Source organism: Ambystoma mexicanum, chromosome 3p, assembly GCF_040938575.1.
Source record: "Ambystoma mexicanum isolate Mex_15411 chromosome 3p, UKY_AmexF1_1, whole genome shotgun sequence".
Taxonomy (NCBI): domain Eukaryota; kingdom Metazoa; phylum Chordata; class Amphibia; order Caudata; family Ambystomatidae; genus Ambystoma; species Ambystoma mexicanum.
In genome coordinates, this window is record NC_090925.1 from 106,241,439 (window position 1) to 106,265,654 (window position 24,216).

At 47.9% G+C, this 24,216-nt stretch overlaps 1 protein-coding gene across 2 annotated transcripts in view; it reads right to left on the minus strand.

The window, feature by feature from the left end:
* The window catches only part of LOC138580131 (zinc finger protein 300-like), a 558,246-nt gene that overhangs the window by 159,694 nt on the left and 374,336 nt on the right, over positions 1-24,216 (minus strand). For both annotated transcript variants that reach the window (XM_069650435.1, XM_069650434.1), the window contains exon 6: positions 16,242-16,334. In XM_069650435.1, the coding sequence (XP_069506536.1) occupies positions 16,242-16,334 (93 nt within the window). The remainder of the gene's footprint in view (positions 1-16,241; positions 16,335-24,216) is intronic.

Below are 24,216 nucleotides of genomic sequence, written 5' to 3' on the forward strand. Positions count from 1 at the left end.
GGCAAATCCAGTTTCACGGCTACTGGGTTGATAATTGCCTTAATGGTATAGGGTCCTGAGTATCTGGGATGAAAGGTCCGGGTTCCCTTGATGGGTACGAATTTAGCGGCTAACCAAACTTTGTCTCCTACTTGATAATCAGGGGCCTTTTTCCGGTGTTGGTTGGCAAATCTCTTGTTTTTCTTTGGCATGAATAAGATGTTCCTTCGCCTTCTTGAAAGCCTGAGTAATGGTTGTGTGTAGAGTCTTTACTGCTGGCATTTCCAAGCTGGCTGGAAGGTCTAGTTCAGAGGTACGTGGATGTCTGCCATAAAGGGTATAGAAGGGTTTTGTCACGTGCTTGAATGCAAAGAATTGTTATATGCATATTCGGCTATCCATAGTTAGTCTTTCCAATTCCTTTGTTCATGGTGCAGCACGCACCGTAAATATTGCTCGAGCGTCTGATTGGTTCTCTCGGTTTGGCCGTCTGTTTGGGGATGGTGACTGGTAGATAGCCGAACGCCGATCTGCAGCATAGCACAACATTTCTTCCAGAAGTTAGAAACAAACTGGCTGCCTCGATCAGAGACCAGAATCGAAGGGAAGCCATGTAGCTTAACAACGTCCTCTAGGAATACTTTTGCTAAAGTGGCTGCGTCTGGGAGGCCTTGGAGAGGAATAAAATGTGCCATTTTCGAGAGTAAGTCCACAACTACAACGATGGTGTTGAACCTTTGGCTGGGAGGTAGATCAGTGATGAAGTCAAGGGAAAGAGTGTGCCATGGAAATGGAGGAATGTCCAATGGTTGTAGGAGACCAGATGGTTTTTGTTTCTGTGATTCATTTTGTGTGCAGACACCACAGGACTGAATATACTGAATGATGTCCTTACGCCAGGTAGGCCACCAAACGTTCTCTTTCACCTTAGCTAGGGTTTTGGCGATTCTAGGATGCCCTTCAATCAGTGAATCGTGATAATTTGAAATAATATGCTGTTGTAATTCCTTCTTGGGTACATATCGGCGATGCCTAAAAAAGGGTAGATGGTCCTTGATGGTATATTGTTCTCCTTGAGTTTGCCATGCGAGGAAAACATCAGGATTCATTGTCCGTTGAATTTCTTTTCATAGTTCTGCTTGTGTTAAGGCTGTCGTGATACCCAAAAGTTTGTCTTCAGGTATAATAGGTACTGGATCTGGCGTTGTATATACCATTTCGTCTATGCCCATGCGAAATAAGGCATCCGCCTTTCCGTTTCTGACCCTTGGTCGAAACGTGATTACGTAATCCTATTCGGTGAAGAAAAGGGCCCACCGTAATTGGCGCGAGGACTGGGCTTTGGCCGTTTTGAGATATTGCAGGTTTCGGTGGTCTGTGATGACTGTAATGGTGTGTCTGGCTCCCAGAAGGTAGTGCCTCCAGGCTTTAAAGGCGGATTTAATAGCCAGGAGTTCCTTGTCCGTGATGGCATAATTCATCTCTGGAGGTGAAAACTTGCTTGACCAGAAGGCCACAGGATGTAGTTGGCCGGTTTCCGGGTCTCTCTGTGAAAGGACAGCCCGAATTGTGAGACTGGACGCATCAGTTTCAACGACATAAGGGAGGTCTGGACGAGGGTGTCGCAGGATTGGAGCGGAGGTAAACCTTGGTTTAAGTTCCTGAAAGGCTTCTTCTGCTTCTTTGGTCCACGCAAACTTTTTATTGTTTTTTCGTAACAGTACTGTGATTGGGTGCACAACCTGAGAGAAATCTATGATGAACCGGCGGTAGAAGTTTGCAAAGCCCAGCATGCTTTGTACCCCTTTCAGAGACATCGGTGAAGGCCATTTCAGAATGGCATCTACCTTGTGCAGTCCATTCTGATGCCTCCTGGAGTAAGGATAAAACCAAGAAACTCTACTTCGGTAACGTGAAAAAAGCATTTTTCAAGCTTTGCAAACAAGTGATGTTGACGGAGCTAGGTGAGGACTGAACGAACGTGCCTGACATGATCTTGTTTCAAGGCCGAGTATACTAAGATATCGTCTATGTACACTAAGACGCACACATCAATTAACTCCCTCAAGACGTCATTCAAGAAATATTGGAATGCCGCAGGAGCGTTGCATAACCCGAAGGGCATGACTTGATATTCAAACAAGCCGTACTTAGTACGGAAGGCGGTTTTCCATTCGTCTCTGTTTCTGGCTCGGACCAGGTGGTACGCTCCTCGAAGGTCCAATTTAGTACAAATCTGGGCATCTTTAACCCTTCCTTTTTCGGTACGAAGAACAAAGGACTGGCTGTGGGGGACTTCGAAGGACGGGTAAATCTGTTTGCAAGGTACTGGTTTAAATAGGATTTCAAATGAAGGTTTTCTGGTTCTGTGAGAGCATAGATCCTGCCGCAAGGGATTTGTGCACCAGGAACAAGGTTGATCTGACAATCATAGGGCCTGTGCGGCGGCAATGTATTGGCTTGGTCCTTTGGGAATACATCCTGGAAATCATGGTATTCACTTGGCAATGTATTAGTTACTCCCAGGGTTGATACTGTTGCTCCGGGAGTCATGGGGATACAGACGTCGGGTTTCTCCTCTTGATAATAGCAGGCAGGGGAGCAGTCATCAGGGATGGTTAATTTTCGTGCCCGCCAGTCTATCAAAGGGTTGTGAGCAACCAACCATGGCATCCCTAGTATTAGCCTGAACTGAGGTGCCCTGATGAGATCAAACGAAATAGACTCCCGATGTCCGTCCTGGCACAGCAAGGTTACCCTGGCTGTGCACTGGTTACTGGTCCGGAAGCGATTTCTAACCCATCCACTGTGGTTACCTTGTCCATAGTTGGCTTAGAACACAAAGGAAGCCCCATCTCTGCTGTCAGTTCTTGATCAATATAATTTCCAACTGCTCCGCTCTCGATGTATGCTTCAACGGCATGCATTCTTGACGACCGTTGGTGGTTGATTAAGATCACTCGTATTGCAAAGTGTGAGGTCAGAAACTCTTTCTTCTCACTCGACAAACTGACCTCTACGTTTGTCAAGCTTGGTAGTTTTCCGATTCCTTAGCTTCATCCTTCTCTGTGGCCCTGAATGTTTTTCTTGGGGGTTTTACTGGACAGTCTTTCAGGAAATGTCCTGGTTTGCCACAATACAAACAAAGTTGTTGTTGTCTTCTTTTGTCCCGCTCTTGTTTTGTTAATGGAGGCCATATCCCACCAATCTGCATGGCTTCTACAGCATTCTCAGGTACACGGGATGTGTTTTCCCCTTGGTCGAACATACACGGTTCGAGGGTCCGTCTTAGACCGGTCTGCTTTTCGGTCCTGCAACCGGTGGTCTAGCTGCACGACCAGATTTATGAATTTGGCACAGTCTCTGGGCGGATCAACCACCTTGGCTAAGATGTCCTTTTTTCGCCTCGTAAGCCTCAATGGAATAACGTGGTTCTTTTGTTTTCTGGCCACATAGCTTCGGCAACCGGTCTGTTGAAGGTAGCAATGTACGTTAACAAGTCCTGATTCCCCTGTCGGAGTGATAAGAGTTCGTTGTCTACTGCTTGTTCCTGGATATGGCGAGCAAAAAGTTTTTCCATTTCTCTCTGGAACCCCCCAAAGTCCTGTAATAGATGATTGTCATGGGTCACCAACGGCACCGACCAATCTGCTGCACTACAACTCAGGTATGATAAGACAAAAGCTACCCGAGCTTGGTCGTTTGGAAATGCTCCAGGCCTACAAAGAAAATGAAGGCGACACTGATTGATGAATGCTGTATACTCCCGTGGGTCACCCGAGAACCTTTCTGGTGGTGCCAGGGGAACTGTTCCAGGTAACCTGATCTGTACCGGAGTGGAGGTAGTGGATGGTATGGTGGGGTTTTGCATTGTTGGATTGCTTCCAGGTAGAGGCGTCTGTCCTGCCTGTAATTGCAAGTATTGCCTGCTAATCTCTTCAGTGCGTTCTTTGGTCACTATTAGGTCTCTCCGGAGGGCATTAGTCTCTTGTCAGGCAAAATGAACCTCAGCACGAAGCTCTCCTAGTAATTGGGTCAATTGGTCAATTTTTGATGTCTCTATGGCTCCCAGGTGGATTTGTTATGGTAGGCTTCGCGTTCTGTTACTCTCACCTGGTATCCACAGGGACGCCACCCAGCCGGGTTACTCGCTGGTATACTTCTCAGCTTTGCCCAGATGTGGTCTGCGGGGAAGGTTCTGCCTGAAAATACAGGAGGACTGTGTTCAAGACTGACTGACCGGGGTAGGTATCCACCCTCCACCCCCGTATGATTTCAGCCCCTCTGGGGCCCTCTCCTCACCTTGTGGTAGAGTTAGGCGTGCTCTCCGTCCTGCCTTCTTTGCAGCTTTGCAGGGGCGCGTTCTCTCTCGTGGGCGGATGCGGTCCAGTTACTTCACTGACGCCTGCCCGTTTGATATTGTTCAGGTAGTTCTTATTGCTGTTCTTTAGTATTATTGCTATCCTGCATGCCTTTCTTTATTTAAAATGTCTCTTTTCTCCCTTAGGTATGCAGAGCTTCAGCGTGGCGAACTGGCTTGGTTGAGCCCCGCTGGTAAATGATGGCGCATTAAGAGCGCTATGATGCGGTAAGTAAGCGCTATGCGCAGCGCTGCGAAGTCTTGCCTTTGCTAACCTGTGTTTTCCTTCCTTGTAGGTCGGTGTTCTTCAGCGCTAGTGGAATGTCCGGAGTGGTGCCAGCCGAGAGGCAACCAGCCAGGTAAGCCTTTTGAGCAGTTCGTAATTTGCAAATGTCTCTACTGCTTTCTTTAATGTTGCTTCTATCTTCCTCTTTCAGGTCGTTCTGTCCGGGAGGCGTGCAGATTCGAGGAAGCTGTTCTCAGGAGCTGCAAGTGGCTAAAGATGAAGACTGCAGGAAATATGCTGCTGCGAATGATGTTCCTTTTGTCTCCTTGCAGGTTCTGCTTCTCCGAGGTTCGGGGGGGGAATAGCTGGACACGGTGAGCGTCACGTTGCAAGCTGCAAAGTAACACAAAGCGTGTTGTCTTGCTCAGGTGTGGTTTAAATAGCCCCAATAAAATAGTCCAGGTAAAGTAGTCCCTAGGCTACCACACCCAAAACACTAGACCGCATAGCTTGGTTCTTGGGAACCAAGCTATGTGGATGCCTCCATGTTGGCTGACAATACAATAAAGCAGTTCCCAAGCACATTGTTTTTCATGGTGTATGAGCCTGGCGCCATAGACGCCAGGACTGGCCCCATGAGGGCTTTTGAAGAGGATGCCAGGCTCTAGAGGCCCGAGTCCTGACTCCACCTGGCCAATGGGTTTGCCAGAGGGGGTTTTGGGCGAGGGTCATGACAGGTTGTAGATGAAGGGAAATCTCTTTAATATTTCTCCCAAAAACTCCATCGCATCCAAGACACTGCAGCAAGGATACTCTTGAGACTAAACGAAGAGAACACATCACACCAGCCCTGAGAAGCTTACACTAACTACCAGTAAAAAAAAGCATTCACTTCAAAGCCCTCTGCAACGCACACAAATCACTGCACAGAAAAGGAGCTGAATTCTTTCAGGCCGAGATCAACCGCTATCAACCGGCAAGAGACCCAACATCAAGTGGTGACCTCCAAATCGAAACTAAAAGGAAAATTTGGAGGAACTGCATTCTCACATCTAATTGCCATTGAACTGAATCCCGAAGGAAATGAGACAGAATACCAAATCACCTTCAGAAACGACTGAAAACCTGGTTATTCAGCGCACAATGATTAGTATGAAACGGGCACTGCCAGCAATATCACCGGGGATCCACAATAATCCAATGACAGTACAAACTCTGGAACCAAGAATAAAACAAACACTCTGCACCAACTACTAATCTTCCCGCTCCTCTCCAGCATACCCCACGCATACCTCACATGATCTAATGAATCAGTCTCACCAGACATACACACATCCATCATAAAAACCAACTACCGAAAAACATCTGAGTCACAATAACTCCAGTGCGCACAACCCAAACACACCTAGAAAGCTGACCCGCACAGACGCCAGTTGCTCCTGGTTCTACAAGCATAAACAAAAAAGCACAACTGCTATTCTACTCTCTCTTTCCTCAATAACCTACCCAGCGCACTTTCTTACAGAACCACGTGAGCACCTAGTGACCCTGCTAATGGTAATGGTGCGCTGTATAAGTCAACTTAACATAACGCAACAGGAAGATTTTATTATTAGCTGTAATAGCAGGGTTTTTCCATATGCCTGACTCTCTAGATAACCAGTATTTTCCTTCTGTGACATGGTTGACATATTAAACCCTAATATAATGTAATGTTGATGATGTTTGGTAAAACTGTCCTGTAAGAGAGGACTGGATGAAACTTGGTCCCCTGCAATCTCACTGTGTACCCAGCCCCTACGGTCCTCATGTACCGCTCCCAGGCATGCCCTCCCGTCCGTGCCTTAGCACTTGCACAGTCTGGATGTCTCTAGACCGAGTACAGTAGCTATTTGCGCTGCACATGGCCTGTGGGAGTGTCTCTGATTTCTCCCTCGCTCCCTCCCTTGTCATCGAGCAATTCGAAGCGCATTGTACTCTGTAGATGAACCTTCATATTATATCACTACGCTTACTCTCTACTCTACACCTTCACACAGAGTACAGCTACTCCCCCGATAAATTCGGCCTAGCTGCTCACATACAAACACTACCCCAGGAACACCTCATTACTCTGATAAAACACAGCTATATCCCATGACAAACCGGCCTAGCTGCACACATAAGTGTTCTACAGGCCTAACGCAGCCAGAACCCAGTCTGGGTGTCCACCGACCAGACTCCACACATTCAACTGATATCATCACCACCACACCTAATGCTAGGATGCAGCTACCATCAGGCAATTACATCAGCTGCACACATAACTGGTGCATCCACACACCCTATGACACTTACTCTCTCTACTGCCCTGACTGCGGTCCCCGAGGGCGTGTGTACCCACAACCCCTTAGATCGCCACGTTCCACTGTTGCTCAGACCATCTCATCACTACGCCCCAATAACCAGCAGTCCACCATGATGCGACTGTGTGCCCTGCCCCTGTTCTCCCTGCAGTGTTGCTATGCGCAGCCAGCTTCCCTCCTGGTCCCTAAGATTTCGCAGTGTACCCAGCCAGCCCTCCCTGGCCCCCTTGATGACGCTGTATACCCATAGCCACTCTGGTCCTGTGATGTCTCACTGTACCTCTTGCCCCTTCTTTCTTCCTGTTTGCCCCTACCACGGCCCCCGCAATGTCGCTGTGTACCCAGCCCCTCTGGTCCCCATGTACCATTCCCAGGCATGCACTCATGTCTGTGCCTTAGCACGTATTTGGTCTGGGTTCTCAAGACCGAGTACAGTAGCTAGTCTTCACATTTGTGCTGCTCATGGACTATGGGAGCGTCTTTGCGTTCTCCCTCATTCCTTCCCTTGTCATCTAGCACTTCGAAGTGCTCTGTGCTTAGACGCTTTGTGGATGAACCATCATATCGCATCATATCATTACACTTAGTCTCTACTCTACACAATAACACAATTAGAATACAGCTATACCCCTCGATAAATTCTGCATAGCTGCTCACATACGCACACTACCCTATGAACACACCCCATCACTCTAATCAAAACGCAGCTATATCCTATGACAAACTGGCCTAGCTGCACACATAAGCGTCCTACAGGCCTAACACAGCCAGAACCCAGTTTGGGTGTCCACCCCTAGACTACACACATTCAACTGATATCATCACCACCACACCTAATGCTAGGATGCAGCTACCATCAGGCAATTACATCAGCTGCTCACATAACTGGAGAACCCATGCACCCTACGGCACTTACTCCCTCTACTGACCTGCACTGTGGTCCCCAAGGGCGCTCAACCTACCAGTGCTTTGAGGTGGTACCAATGATATATAGAGCGCTATATGAATGCCAAATAACATAACATCAAAGAAAGGCCACATTTCTAACGCAATACATCTGTGTTTGGTCATGTTTTTCCACTTGCCATGATAGAATGTAATGGCATGGACTGTGTTTGAACCGACAGTGCCAAGATCAAGCATGCACTGTATGACAACTCTCCAGCAAGCACACATTGCGCTTTTACAACTGTATAGTTTGTTGAGAAAGTATGTTACTTTTACTAGCTTGTCATATGACCCCTACTTCAAAGCCTCATAGTACAGTAGCATCTGATTGTCTTCCATGTGAATCACTTTAGGATCTGGGCACAACATCTCCTATTCATACACATGGAGCATCTTCCTTGTCCTTACTACCCAGTACAATAGGCAACCGATGCTCCTTTTTTTAACACAACATCTGCCGGCAGGCGGAAAAGCCGGCCTACCGACTAAGGCCTAGACAAAGGTTTCCCAGCAGCTGGGAGGAGAGGGTAGGAGCCTTCTCTCCCCACACCCCCGGCCTACACTGACCGCCGCCACTGAATCCCTAACCATCCGTGCTATCCATCGAGAGAAGAGAAAGTCGAGCCCTGAATAGAGTCCGCCTATCCTTACCCTGCAGTATCCTAAAGAAGGAGGAAAGCACTGTCCAAGTGCACACGGAGCTGTTTATTTGGATAATCCTATCCAGATCCCTTCGATCCGACAACTGCCTCTCAGCAACACCGCATAACTCCATGTGCGCAATGGCCGCAACGGGCCCTCGCACCTCCAAACAAAAGCATTATTTGAAAAGAACGCCACGTAACCTGTGATTGGTTGCACACCAGTTGAAGCTTCCGCCCACCAAATCGGAAGGCGGAAGCCGACCTGCAGGCGAAGGGCCAAGGAAAAGGGCCTGTCTGTGCCTGTCCGCGCACAGCCGCGCCCTAGTACGCTGTTACGCTGCGGTACAACTCATCACCTGTTTATAAGTACCAGTACTCTCACCAAAGAAACCCTGCCCAGTATACTCATACATACCTCCCACTTTTTGCCTATTCAACCCCCCTCTTCGAACCTCTTGCGACCCGCCACCAAGGTGGCTACCACCACCATCTACGACCGTGCCTGTCCGTAATGCTCTACCTGACCCGCTACGCCTAGCTGCACTCGAGTAAAACAAGCACAGTCTTTTGATCATCTCTAACGGCCCCTGACAAACAAATACAAACCCCTCCACCAAACTAGTACTCTAATTATACTTATGTTACAGCCGGATATTGCCTCTGTTAGCACTCTGATCCAATCATCCTGCATTTAGCATACCCTGATATTTGTGTTGGCGATTCTACACTGCACCTCAGCCAGCCCCGATACCCTGTTGTGGATATACATTGCATTTGATTCGCCCTGTAATTTGTGCTACTGCTGTATTCTTGCATTTAGCATACCCTGATATCTGTGTTGGCGATTCTACACTACACCTGAGCTAGCCCTGATACCCTGTTGTGGATATACATTGCATTTGATTCGCCCTGTAATTTGTGCTACTGCTGTATTCTTGCATTTAGCATACCCTGATATCTGTGTTGGCGATTCTACACTACACCTGAGCTAGCCCTGATACCTTGTTGTGGATATACATTGCATTTGATTTGCCCTGTAATTTGTGCTACTGCTGTACTTTTGCATCTAGCATACCCTGATATTTGTGTTGTTACTATGATACTGCATTTTAGGAGACCAACCCTGATATTATGCTGTAGTCTAGTCACTGTACTTAGTTCTGCCTAAACAATTTCAATACTGTTAGTCTAGTGAACCTAATACACCCTGACAATTCAGTATTCTGATGTGACTACCTCACTTTTAATACAGTGATGTTAGTTTGGTTACTTATCACCATGTTCCCATACTGCGCTATTCTAGATAGCATTCAATGCACAGGAAACCACCTGTTGTTTTTCAGAAATGGGCTATCTAGGCTAGCCTGCCCAGACACCACCCCATCCCCTGCCCAACTCCATTCCTGCGAATCCACTCCACCGTTTGCTACCAGTTTGATTCATACACCCACTCTCAAGTCTTTAGCAGACCCTAACACCAACCCTATTGTAGGCAGTGCCAGAACAACTCACCTGAGATCATGCACTAAAAACCTCTGCCATCACCATACCTCCCCTAGTGCGAAGCCAAAGCCTTGCAAGCCTAACTACCATACACCTACCAAAAAATAAAATACTACCTACCGCCCAGGCCTCTAATAGATCACCAAAGGATGTTCAACGACAAACACCTAACACCGCCACAGCTAAACCCGAACCACCATCTAGCTTCAAAAGTGCCATCATTAATGCCCGGTCTCTAGGAGCCCATGCCATCGAAATACACGATCTTATCACGGAACAAAACTTGCATCTTTTGATAATCACAGAATCCTGGCTTCACCAAGCTTCAGGTCCCTTACTTGCCTTAGCCCTACCTCCCGACTACAACATACTAAGATTTGATAGGAAAAATGCCATAGGTGGAGGCGTTGTTATCATAGCCAGGACCAACATACAACTTAGATCTATCCCCATTGAAGATATCTTAGGTTATGAACTACTTCTAGTGAAGCTGGCCATAAATGAGAAAACCACTGTCAATATCATAGTTATATATAGAACTCCCAGTATAAATAGCCAACCAGAAACAGACAACCTTCTCCTACTAGCACCCCACATGAACCCCAATACAAAATGCATTATCCTCAGAGAGCTGAACCTAGGATACAGCGACCACCAAGACCATAAAGCCACAATACTACAAGCTGCTCTTAAAGATATGACTTTTGACCAATTGGTGAATGAACCCACCCACATCAAGGGTAGAACCCTGGACTGGGTTCTTTCACCTAACACCAGACTTACCATTGACTATCACCCCATATGCATGGACTGACCACTACTGCATAGAATTCACCATCATGAGTGATGAACCCCGACCCCCCCCTACCTAAACTAACCCGCACCATCGAAACCAGAAATCCCAGTAAACTCACAGTAGAGAACTTCACCCCCACCCTTAAATCGAACCTCTTATCTAACTTAATCACTAGTGAAGATCCTAGTCTTATTTCAGACTACTACCACAATTGCCCCACCCTTACAATTGATGAAGTAGCCCCTGTCAAAAGTAAAACCTGCCGCACTGATAAAAGGGCCCACTTCTGGTTCAATGAAGAACTAGCCTCTTTAAGAAGAATCAAACGTTCTCTCGAACATGCCCACAACAAACATCCCACATCTGACTCCGCCAAAGCCTACAAGGACTCTAATAAAATCTATAAGTCAGCCATAATATCACACAAAGCCAACACGTACAATACACCTATAAATAATGCCTCGTCTGATGCCAAAGAACTCTTCTCTATTATTAGAGAATTAGAAAACCCTACACCCAATTCCACTTCAGAAAAGGCCAGCAAAGAATGGTGCACCACTATTCAAGATGCCCTATCCGCTAAAATCACATTATTACAAAACAAAATTGCCAGTAAAAGACGGCTCCTAGCTGACAAAAACCCCGTAGACACCAAACCCCCCCTCACCAACCTCCTGCGATAAACTCAAACCTCCCTTCCACTTCAGCCCAGTGTCCAAAGAAACAGTACTCAACACCATCACCAAACTCAAAGCTTCCAACTGCAAAGGCGATTGTGTCCCAGCTGAACTAGTGAAGGCCTGCGCAAGCACACTCGCCCCTATCATTACCAACTTTGTCAACTCCTCCTTCAACACTAATTCAGTCCCAGCCAGCATCAAAAAAGCATGGGTCACCCCACTCCTTTAAAAAACCATCATTGGACCCTACAGTACCCACCAATTACCGACCTATAACAACGGTCCCCTTCCTACTTAAACTCACTGATAAAATAGCTTATACACAAATTCAAGCACACCTTGAACAGAACCAGCTGATACGAACTAGATAATCAGGTTTCAAGCCCAACCATAGTACGGAAACGGCACTCCTAGCCCTCAAAATCCAGATGGACACTATTAGAGATTCAGGTAAACTCTGCATCCTCCTGCTGTTAGACCTCTCGGCAGCTTTTGACCTCGTGAACCATGATAAACTCTGTACATCCCTAGCCAATGACTTTAATTTCTCCAATGATGCCACAAAGTGGGCGAAATCCTTCCTGCCTGAACCTACTTCCAGAGTGGCCATAGGCAAGGAAGCTGCTGACCCCATACCAGTACCCATAGGAGTACCCCAGGGCTCATGCTTCTCCCCAACACTTTACAATGCTTATACCAAGCTCCTCTTCTCTGCCCTGGATGACATGTGTGTCATATATACCAATTTTGCAGATGACACCCAGATCCTCATACCCATCACAGGCAACTACGACCAGGACACCATAGTCATTAATACAATATACACGATCATCCAAAACTGGATGGCATTGAACAGTCTCTGTCTCAATGATGAGAAAACTGAAATTCGCATTGTGGGATCGCCAACTAAAATATCCACACTTCACCCGGACTATGCCTCCATCAACATAGACTGATCCCCAATCCCAGTACTCAAGCAAGTCAAAATTTTAGGTATCCACCTAGACGCTAAGCTCACAATGACCAAATACATCAGCACCCTCTCTTCATCCACAGCATACACTTCCAAACTGATTGCATTAAGCCGCCAATTCCTGACCCCAACCAATTGCCTTACCTTAGCCAACGCGTTGGTATTATCTAAATTGGATTACTAAAATGTACTTTTTTCTAGGAAGTTCTAAGGCTAACATCAGTAAATTGCAATTTATGCAAAATGAAGTTCTAAGAGCAGCATTAGGAATAAAATAATCTGATCACATCTCACAGATTAGGAAAAATGCACACTGGTTACCGAATGAAGCAAGAATAATCTTCAAAACTGTATTACACACAAATGCCTGACTAAAAAAGCACGTATGCATCTGAATAATGTAGTACAGAAAAAAGAAAGAATCAGAAGATTACGTTCTAATGACAACCACTACCTAGTGGTTCCCCGCTACAACAACACCAGAGTGGGGGGAAGCAGTTTCCATGCACTAGCACCTCATCACTGGAACTGTCTCCCTATCCACATAAAAAAAGATACCACATTCCCTAGCTTCAAAAAGCAATTGAAAACTTGGTTATTCAACCAATACTAACACCCGTCTCTCCCCTGTACCAGCTCAATGATTAGCCTTCTAAATCAGCAACACTGATTGTACCTAACCTGTATGATACTTTGTCTCCTTGACATGCCTCCTTTTTCCCTCTACAAGCCTTTCCTTTCTTGTAAGACCAATTATTAAGATGTCTTTAACCACGCCGTGATACCCCGGGGTCTGGGCGTGTAACAAATCTAATAAATAAATAAATAAAGGCCCTGTTGTGCTATGATGTGCACCCTCGATAGCACATAAGGTACATGCCTTCTGGTCCTCCTGATCCATACTATTGCGCCTGGACATACCTCACCTGCTCTCCATTATTATTCCCTTGCAACAAAGACGGAACGCACGACTTGACCCCTCAACATTTATATTCGCAACTATCTGAGCACTCCAACAGTATCTAACCCTGTGCCATATGTTCAAATCATGGTTTTACTGCGATATGTAGTGAATAGCCTTATTAGCACCCTGCCATAAATGGGACTAGCCTACTCGCTACGAGAATGCATATTACTATAATATATATGATCCATTACTTGCTAGACCTGTGCATATGATCTGTCTATATCTGCTATCCTAAGACATATCATACCAGCTGTGTTCTTCAGGCCGCTAGTTACTGCAAGTACCATTACTAGCTGTTATTTACTGCTAAGGTATCATGCCGCTATTTTGTCATTTGATAGGCCACTATGGATTGTACTTGCTTGTTAATAACATACCTTGACGGCTCACATATTGCTTAGTGCGAGCTTTGCACTTGTGTGGTGTCGCACTGCACCTATCCTACACATTGAGCGTATGCTGATTTTAGCCTACTCTGCCTATGCTGAATCCAACCCACTGCAGACTAGTGTGCCTATGCTCAATTTAGCTCACTGTACCTATGTTATTGAATTTAGCCTCTGTGCCTATACTGAACTTAGCTTACTGTGCCTATGTAGTTGAATTTAGCATCTGTGCCTATGCATAACTTAGGCTAAATTCAACTACATAGGCACAGTAGGCTAAGTTAAGCATAGGCACAGAGGCTAAATTCAGCAACATAGGCACAGTAGGCTAGGTTATGTATAGGCACATAGGCTAAATTCAACTACATAGGCACAGTAGGCTAAGTTAAGCATAGGCACAGAGGCTAAATTCAGCAACATAGGCACAGTATGCTAGGTTATGTATAGGCACATAGCCTACTGTGCCTATGTAGTTGAATTTAGCCTATGTGCCTATACATAACCTAGCCTACTGTGCCTATGTTGCTGAATTTAGCCTCTGTGCCTATGCTTAACTTAGCCTACTGTGCCTATGCATAGATTATTGCAGCCTACCATACCTACTCTGATTCCAGCCTGACCTAGCCTACGCCAACTAGCTATTAGCCTTAGCCCTTCTGAGCTAGACTACTGTCGCTGCTACCATCTGCCTGACTATCTATGTCAGCAAAACCTTGCTATTATCCTTACAAATGCTGTTCATACAAATAATCTTGACAACCATGGATCAAATTAAATATGCACCTTGTCCTACACTTAATAGAAATACTAGGCTTCGAGCTAGACTCTCTCCCCTCTACGAATCTAAAATAACCAGCAATACCTACTTAAACCGCCGTTCCCCTCTAAACGTACCATTTTGCATATGGCGCAAGCCCAGATTCAAACTACTCCAGGGTCTAAAACCAAAGAACACATACTAGTAACTCTGAAAGTTTAGAGATCACCTAGCACAGCTACAATAGCGGGAGCATTGATTAATGCCAGATCTGCCGCAGCTCACGCCACTGAAATAGCAGATATCCCAACATCCGACAACCTTCACCTCCTAGCGGTCACAGAAACCTGGCTGCATGAAGCAGCAGGCCCAGCGAAATATGCAAGTCTTCTCCACTTCAGCTTCAGCAGACCCAATTCAAACAACATGTGGCGTCCCACAGGGCTCCTGTGTCTCACCAACCATGTATGATATCTTTTCTAAGCCTCTGTTTGACAAATTAGACAGACTGGTTGTCACCTATACAAATTATGATGGCACCCAGATCCTCATTCCCCTTTTGGGCAATTTCACCTCAGATACAGCCTTAGTAAACGAAATATACATCCTCATTCAGGCATGGATGGCAACGATTAAACTTGGCTCGGCGAATAACCTAAAATAACTTGACACTAACTATAGCGGCCTCAACATTGATGGCAATATAATTACAGTCGCCAAAGAAGTGAAGACACTTGGCTTCTATCTGGATTCCACGTTAACTCTAAAAAAACAGGTCAACGCATAGGCCTCATCCACTGCTTACACCGGCAAACTTATTAGCGCATGTAGACCCTTCCTCTCACTAGCAAGCTGCATTGTCCTAGCTAATGCTCTCATCTTATCAAAATTGGACTACTGTAATGCTCTGTACCGAGGAGCCAACAAATACATCATCAACAAACTACAGACACTGCAAAATAATGCACTCCGAACGGCCCTGAACCACCACACTAGAGAGCATATATCCAATGCTAGGAGAAACCATCACTGGTTGAAAATTAGCGATAGGATCCTCTTTAAAACTGTCACTAACCTTAAAATGTCTCAATAACGCAGCCCCTCCATACCCGAAGGAAAGAATAATTAGGAAAACTTCTGTACAACCTTCTAGGAAATCCAATTCCTACTGCCTTCAAATACCTAGATTCAGACTAAAAAAACAGGAGGGAACAGCTTCCCAGTAAAAGCGGCCCAGCATTGTAATGCACTACTGGTTGAGCTCAGAAGGGTCAGTCCTATTACTGCTTCGGACGGAATACCCTCATCTGGTTACGCCTTAACGACCATTAAGACTAATGATCGCAATTGTACGCTTATGTGTATGTTTTCTATCTGTACCTCTCGACATTTGTAACTAAGCCTTTTTGTACCATTCTATGCCTGTAACTAAGCTTTAAGTATTCTTGCTAAACTGTGCGCCCAGTTACCTAAGGGTTTGGTGCGCCCTACAAATTAATAAAACAAACAAACAAATAGGATCAGTGTTTTGAGTGCCAAGCCTTTCATCCAACCAGGGTCGACGGAAAAAGCATCATACAGCCAGAAATCTGAACACCTAGTACTTGACCAGGATGACAGGAATAGCTTAACGCCGGGTGTGCCACACAAACTGTCTAAAACACAATTTATTTTTACCTGCATTACTCCCTTTGGGCCCCAGCCTGCGAAAATGCGGTCCTGGTTCCTGTCCTTGACTTAGTGAAAATACTGATGTGATAACAGGGTAATCTGTGGTTTAGAAAAGAAGAAATTTAACATGTCAAACATTATCCACAAGAAAATGATGGCGATAAAAGTCCAGATTGAAAACCTCTGTGGAATATACAAAAACAGTAACAATTCCAATGTTTCCAGTTAAGTTTGAGAACTTGATTTTACATTCATTTTATTTAGTCAATTTTTCAGACAACTAACTACTTCGACTGTAATAAACACAGCCGCACATCATGCCTCATTTGTACACTAAATAATGAAAGAGTTGGTGTAAAACTGCTTCTCTGTGTGCTGGGTGTCCCCCCCCAATACTGCATGCTCGGTGAGAGACCCACGTGCAAGGCACCGGGTGGACCGATATGTCCTGTGCGAGTTGAGGGTCAGTTTGATCAGGTTAAAAAGATTATTCATCAATGTGGTATACCAAATCTCCAGCAAAAAAAGATGCCCATCCTGGTCAGTCACTACTAACAGGCCTCCCCTCTAATAAGTGCAGCTTGGGATCAGTGCCCCAAACCCAGGTAATCAGTTAAGTCCTACAGAACACTGGCCCAGGAGTCCAGTTGGAGCCCACAAAACTGCATGCACCTATATGTGAGCTTCCCACCAGAGAGGCGGGAAGATGCCCAAAAGGCAGGACTTCAACCACCAGTGGAAAACATTTTGAGGGTTATTCATAGAAATCGGCGCACAAGTGGAGCATGCGGCTGGCGCATAGTCTGTGCCAGCAACGCATGCCAAAACCCATTTAGGCGCACAGCGTATTCATGGATTAAAACATCCATAAGAAGCCGTGGCGCAGAGTGGCACAGTGACCCTGCAGCAGCGCCAGTTACGCCCCCAACGCCGCCCCGTGTGCCAAAGAAATCGCACAAATCCAGGACCTGGCGCAAAGGCCATTGGACCAGCATACAGACCCCAACCACGAAAACACGTGTAAAACTCCCCGCGCACGCCCCAGAATACACGTACCCCTCTTGCGCCAGCAAAAACACATGTAAAACTCCCCGCACACCCCTCAGAATACACGTACCCCGCTCGCGCCAGGTAAATTGCGTGGAAAAAGTCCCCCCTGTGGTGTGGGCTGCCTGTGGGCATGCCCAGGGTGGATGGGCTGCCTGTGGCGCATGGGGAGGGTGGATGGGCAGCCTGCGTGAATTTCGGGGCTACGCAGAAAGTTTCACACGCGATAGGCCCTGTACGAGAGGGGTACGTTTATTTGGGGGGTACGCGGGGAGTTTCATACGCGATAGGTCCTGTGCGAGCAGGGTATGTGTATTTGGGAGGTGCGCAGGGAGTTTTACAAGCGTTTTCGCTAGCGCAAGAGGGGTATGTGTATTCTGAGGGGTGCGCGGGGAGTTTTACATGCATTTTCGCTAGCGTGAGAGGGGTACGTGTATTCTGAGGGGTGCACAGGGAGTATTACATGCATTTTCGCTAGCGCGAGAGGGTTACGTGTATTCTGAGGGGTGCGCGGGGAGTATTACACACGATTTGGCAGTGTGGGTCCTCCCGGGTATGCCCCCTGCCAAGGCCCTGCCTACACCCCTGGCCATGCCCTGCAGGCAGCCCATCCACCCTGGGCATGCCCCGCAGGCAGCCCATCCACCCTGGGCATGCCCTGCAGGCAGCCCACATGGTACCATGCACTTGTGAGCCCCAACACATGCCGCACTCACCATTGATGGCCACCTGCCAGCAGGCCCCGTCTCATGTCCCCCCTGCACCCCCACCCAGCAGTGACGGGCACCTGCCAGCAGGCCCCGACACATGTCCCAACAAACAACATGTCCTAACAAAACAGACCCATGTCCCTAATGCCAACTCTAATCCCCCTTGCCCCCCAGTACAAACATGCAACCATCCACAGAACCCACTCCCAAATTACCCATGCCATGATAGTCTAAATGAACCACCATGCCCATGCAGGAATGCACAACGGAGCCACACAGTGGCAACACATGACTGAGGAAATGTTCAATGAGACATGCCCAAAACCAATGACCAAACACCACCAATGTATTAAAAACATAATGAACTGACTTGGAGGAATAGTAAAATGAAAATCAATGTACAATGACAGATTCAGAAAAGAAAAATATTTCAAATCCAATTAAGTGAAAAAACATTGATCCATGAGAACATAGGAAAAGAAAGTATGTACAAGTCTGCAACTATATACAATGGAAGTGGAGCAATATCCATTAACTCCAAAATAAAAGAAAAACAAAGGAAACTTAAGCCTAATGAACTATCTACAATGGCGGTGGGCAAGTCCTATGGCTCACTCTGTGATGTTCCGGACCAGGGCATCATCGAACTCCACGTCGATGTCCCGGAGGCGGGCCTCTTCCCTGTCCTTGAGGTCTGGCAGGGATGCAGTCATGGCCTGTTCCAACTCCCTGTGAGTTGCCTCGAGGCACTCAGCCCGCCTCAATGCCCTGCGCATGGAGTTCTCTGCCCTGACCATAGTGAGCCGTGCCTCCCCCGCCAGCTGCCGCTCCGCATCTATCCGCTGGCCCAACCGCTGCCACACGAACACACTCCCATTCCATGGTCCTCCTGCCCTCTGGCCGATGCCTGCCCCTCTGATGTTGATGGCCCCGAGCCATGATGCCTGCCGCTGGCTCCGACGCAACTGCCTCTGCCAGCACGACGGCATCCGGGCTAATGGAATCCAACGGCGCCATCGTGCACGTGCCCTGCCCGATGATGCCGGCACATCCTCCATCTGCTGGGGTCCAGTTGCTGGGGTGGCCACCCCTGCTGGACCTCCGACTCCCGACTGTGGCAGGGATGGGATCTCCACCAGGCTGGCGGCGTTGGTGGGGGCAGGTCCACAGGGGGCCCTGGTGGCATCTGGGCCGGAAGACGGCATGGAGAACGACTGGTGCATAGTCTGCACAGAGGAGGAGAGGGACGCCAGAGTGCCCAACACATGTAGGAAACCCCGACCATGGCCCCTCCCAACTGGGCCACGTTGGCACACAGCTCTTCGTGATGACGTGCGTGGTCCCCCCAGGAAGCACGCACGTCATCACGAATGTCACGTGTGCGCAACGCGACACCAATCAGGACGGACTCCATACGGTCACAGGTCCCCTCGTCCGGACGGGCCTGGGATGGGGCATCTCTGCTGGTGCATGGTGGTGCAGTCACAGTGTCAGGGACAGTGACATGCACAGGCCCCTTCACAGCGACCTATGCTGCACCCTGCCCCTGGACTGCACCACTTGCACCAGTGATACCACCCCGACCAGCCCCCATGTGCGGCTCAGTAGCAGCCTCCTCTTCCTCTGTGCACACCACAAACCTGGATGGCTCCACACCATCTTCCGCCGTCGCAAGCCCCTGTGGGGGCTCACCCGCCCTTTCCGCTGCAGCCGTAGTGGCAGACGCGGCACCATGGCCTCGCTCCCGGATGATGGTAATTCCTGGGAGGGTGACTGGGCCTTGTGCCGCTGACCGGTGGAGGCATCCCCGCCGCTTTGCTCCACAGTGCTGTCTCCGCCCTCTTCTTCACTCGCCGCTGTGTAGAGGGAGACCTAGAACACAAGCATCAGGGTACTGTACAATAGTCCCCTAGATAGGAAGCAATAGCAAATGAGTGGCACTGTCAAACGTCACATCCATCATGTCCCTCCACAACACATGGGTCAGTGCAGGCAACACACATGCAGAAACAGGCATGGCACATGCATTGAACTTTTGCATCATGGGTCATACTGTTCACATGCACACACATCACTGTAGTTTCATGCATCTGGCCTCGTACACCCCAGACACAGTGGATGTCTTAGTTACTTACCTGTAACTGTATTTCTCCAGCATTGGTATCTTTCATAGATTCAGATGCTTGAATATTCCCCGTCGTCAGACTGGGAATCCTCTGTGATAAATTAAATAATAATAATACATTTTTTATATATATATATATATATATATATATATATATATATATATATATATATATATATAAATATACACTGCCACCTAGCAGTGCATGTACATAGCCCATTATAGCCTATGAGCCACTTTATTATGTAGTCCCTCCACCGCACTTTGGTCCTTTATGGCCCTAGCCAATGAGGTGGCAGGGCTCAGCCATCTTCAGATTTTGAACCGTAGGGATTACAGTATGATGGATGCCGAGCCTAGGAGCAGCCTCTCAGGGGAGGCGGGCGGGCGCCTCCCCTGAGAGGCTGCTCTATGGAATCTATGAAAGATACCAATGCTGGAGAAATACAGTTACAGGTAAGTAACTAAGACTTCTCCAGCATTGGATCTTTCATAGATTCAGATGCTTGAATAGAATACCAAGCAGTTAAAACATGCCACCATTATAAACAGATATGCATAATTACAGAAAAACATATTTCTGATCAAACCTTTACCATGCAGCAACGCAACGGTTACATACTTCGGGAAAGGTGGGAAAGGAGGCTGGTCCTACTTATACAAAGAGATGGCGGAGCACTGCCTGTCCAACTGCAGTTTCTTTGTTAGTATCTTCAGTCAGGCAGTAGTGTTTCGCGAAAGTATGCAGAGTGCTCCACGTGGCAGCTCTGCATATGTCTTTCAAGGCCACCCCTGCGTGGAATGCTGTAGATGTCGCCCTTCCTCTGGTGGAGTGCGCAGACGGCGGTCTAGTTAAAGGGTCGCCTTTCAACTGATGACAGTGGGTGATGCAGGACGATACCCAGCGTGCCAGGCTTTGTTTGGATATATGTTGGCCCTGGGTACGGCCAGAGAAGGAAATGAATAGCCGGTTTGAGGAGCGGAACTCCTTGGTTCTTTGCAAGTAAAACTTCAACACCCTAGAAATGTCTAGAGAGTGTAATGTCCTTTCCGCTTCCGAAGCGGGATTCTGGAAGAAGGTTGGTAAAACAATGCGCTCAGTGAAGGACATCTCCGAAAGTACCCTGGGGAGGAACTTCGGGTGAGGCCTTAAGATGACGCGGTCCTTCTGGAACAAGGTAAACGGAGGTTCCGAAGACAAAGCTTGCAACTCACTGATCCTTCTGGCCGATGTGATGGCTACCAGGAAGGATGTCTTCCAGGACAAGAATTTCATATCGCATCTATGTATGGGCTCGAAGGAGGTTGCATGAGGGCTGTTAAGACGGTGTTGAGGCTCCAGTCCGGAACTGGTGTAGGTGTAGGTGGATAAGTACGCATCAGTCCTTTCAGGAAGATCTTGATTGCTGGTAAGGAGAGTAAGGCTTGCGTCTCCGCGGTTACTGTGTAGGCCGCTATGGCTGACAGATGGACCTTGATAGAGGACAGTGAGAGTCCTGATTTAGCCAGGTGCAACAAGTAAGGCAGAATTTGATCAACCGAGGCCGTGAGGGGATCGATCGCAGAGGTCTCGCACCATTTGGAAAACCTGGTCCATTTTCTGGTGTAGGTGAGTTGCGTGGACGGGGCTCTAGCGGCCCTGATGATATCCCAGCATTCTGATGGTTACTTTAGGTGCATCAGTTTACGCTGCTCAGGAACCATGCTTTGAGGGACAGGCTCCTCGGGTCGTGGTGGAGGACCTTGCGGTTCTGTTGTGTCAGTAGATATTGATGTGATTTGAGACAAATCGGGGTTTTGCAGGATAGATGTCTCAGCGTCGGGTACCAGACTTGCCGTGCCCAATCGGTGCAATAAGAATCAAGGAACAATCCTGTTCTTTCACCCTGCGAAGTACCCTCGACATGAGGGGAATGGGTGGGAAGGCGTAGAGGAACTTCCCCGACCAATCCACTGAGAACGCGTCTCCCAGCGATTGGTGCTCGGGGTATCTTGACGCAAATGTCTTGCATTTTTTGTTGTTCCTGGTGGCAAAAAGGTCGATCTGCGGATGGCCCCATAAGGCAAATATCCGTCGGGTTTCTCTGTCGTCCAACTCCCTCTCGTGTGACGCTGTGTATTCTCTGCTTAATCTGTCCGCTAGGACATTGTCCACTCCTGGAAGGTGCTCTGCCCTGATCTGTATCCCGTAGCGCAAGGCCCATGCCATTAGCTGTTGGGCTTCTTGCGACAGAATCTGAGACCTCGTGCCTCCCTGCTTGTTTGTATAGTGCATGGAGGTCGTGTTGTCTGTCTGGACTGTAAGAACTTGACCAGCTATAACCGGTAGGAAGGCTTTCAGCGCCAACCTTACGGCCCTGAGCTCCAACACGTTGATGTGGAGCTGGGACTCTTGTGCCGACCAAGATCCCTTGGTTTGGAGGTCCGCAAGATGAGCGCCCCAGCCTGATAAGGAAGCGTCCGTCCGCAGCAGGAGGGTCGATGTCGGTGCTTGAAACGGCATTCCCTGTAGAAGATTCCTCGGAGCGTTCCACCATCGAAGGGTCTTGTGCAACGTCGATGGAATCTGGACAATGTCCTCCCAGCATCCGAAAGCTTGTTTCCATTGGTGGTCCAGAGCTTCCTGAACCGGCCTCATGCGAAGCCTGCAGTTCGGTATGAGGAATATGCATGATGACATCATGCCCAAAAGGGATTTGTAAGAGCGTACAGATTTTGTCTCTTTCTGTAGGAAGTTCGAAATTAAGCGTAGAATCGCTGCTATTCTCTCTGTGGATGGTCTCACTCTGGGAATGCTGGAGTCGAGCTCGGCTCCCAGGAAGAGATCTACCTTGCTGGGAACGAGGCAGGACTTCGTCTGGTTGATGGAGAAACCTAACTCTTTTAGGAGGTTGACCGTCCTCGACACTGCCGAACGAGCCTTTGCAGCTGAACTTGCCTTTATAAGCCAATCGTCCAGGTATGGAAAAACGTCCGTTCCTGCTCTCCTGAGACTTGCCGCTACCGGTGCCAGGCATTTCGTGAAAACTCTTGGCGCCGATTTTAGACCGAACGGAAGCACTTGAAACTGAAAGTGGAGCCCTCCCACTGTGAACCTGAGGAACTGCCTGTGTGCTGGATGGATCGGAATGTGGAAGTATGCATCCTCCAAGTCTAAAGTGGCCAAGAAGTCGTGCTTGTTTAACCAAGGTAGCACCCCTTGTAGAGCTACCATCTTGAAAGTTATGCGCTTGATGAACTTGTTGAGAGCCCTCAGGTCCAAGATGGGCCTCCATTGACCGTTTTTCTTTCTGACGAGGAAGAATCGGGAGTAGAAACCTTTTCCCCTCTGAAAATAGGGTACTGGTTCTACTGCTGCCTTCTGGAGCAGTTTTTTCACTTCGGACATGACCTGTCTTAGCATATGCACTCTGCGGGGATTTGGAGGCAGGGAAGGAGGTTGGTCCAGAAATTCCAAGGTGTGACCCTTTCGGATCACCTGTAACACCCATTTGTCTGATGTGATTGACCGCCAGCGCTGGAAAAACTGGCTCACCCTTCCCCCCACCGGGGCGTGGCGAAGGGGGGGGGGGGGAGATTGGTCGTCAGTTCTGCTTGCCTTGCGACTTCCCTTGGGCGGAGCCACGTCTGCCTCTATGGGCGTATCTGTTGGATGACCGATATTTATTGTCTTGGTACGTGCCGCCTTGTGCTTTTTGACCATAGGAGGAACGGCTGTATCCCCTGAACTTGGAAGATGAACCTCTAAAGGGACGAAAAGACCGCTGGTCCTTACTTTTGTCCTTTAAAGAACTGATGGCTCTGGCTGTGTCAGTGTCTGTCTTGATTGCCTTCAAATGGTCGTCTATCTTTTTCCCAAAGAGATCTTGGCCGTCAAATGGCATGTCTAGTATCTGCGCCTGAACTTCAGGTCTAAAGTTAGTAGCCTTCATCCAGGCCTGCCTTCTGAGCACTGTGCCGTGCGCCATCTGCCTGAAGCCTGATTCGGCCACATCAACTGCTGCGTCGATCATGTGATCCGATGCTGCTTCACCATCCGCGATTATGGATTTTGCCTCCTCCTGGAGCTCCGGTGGTAATTGTTTCGCCAAGTTAGACA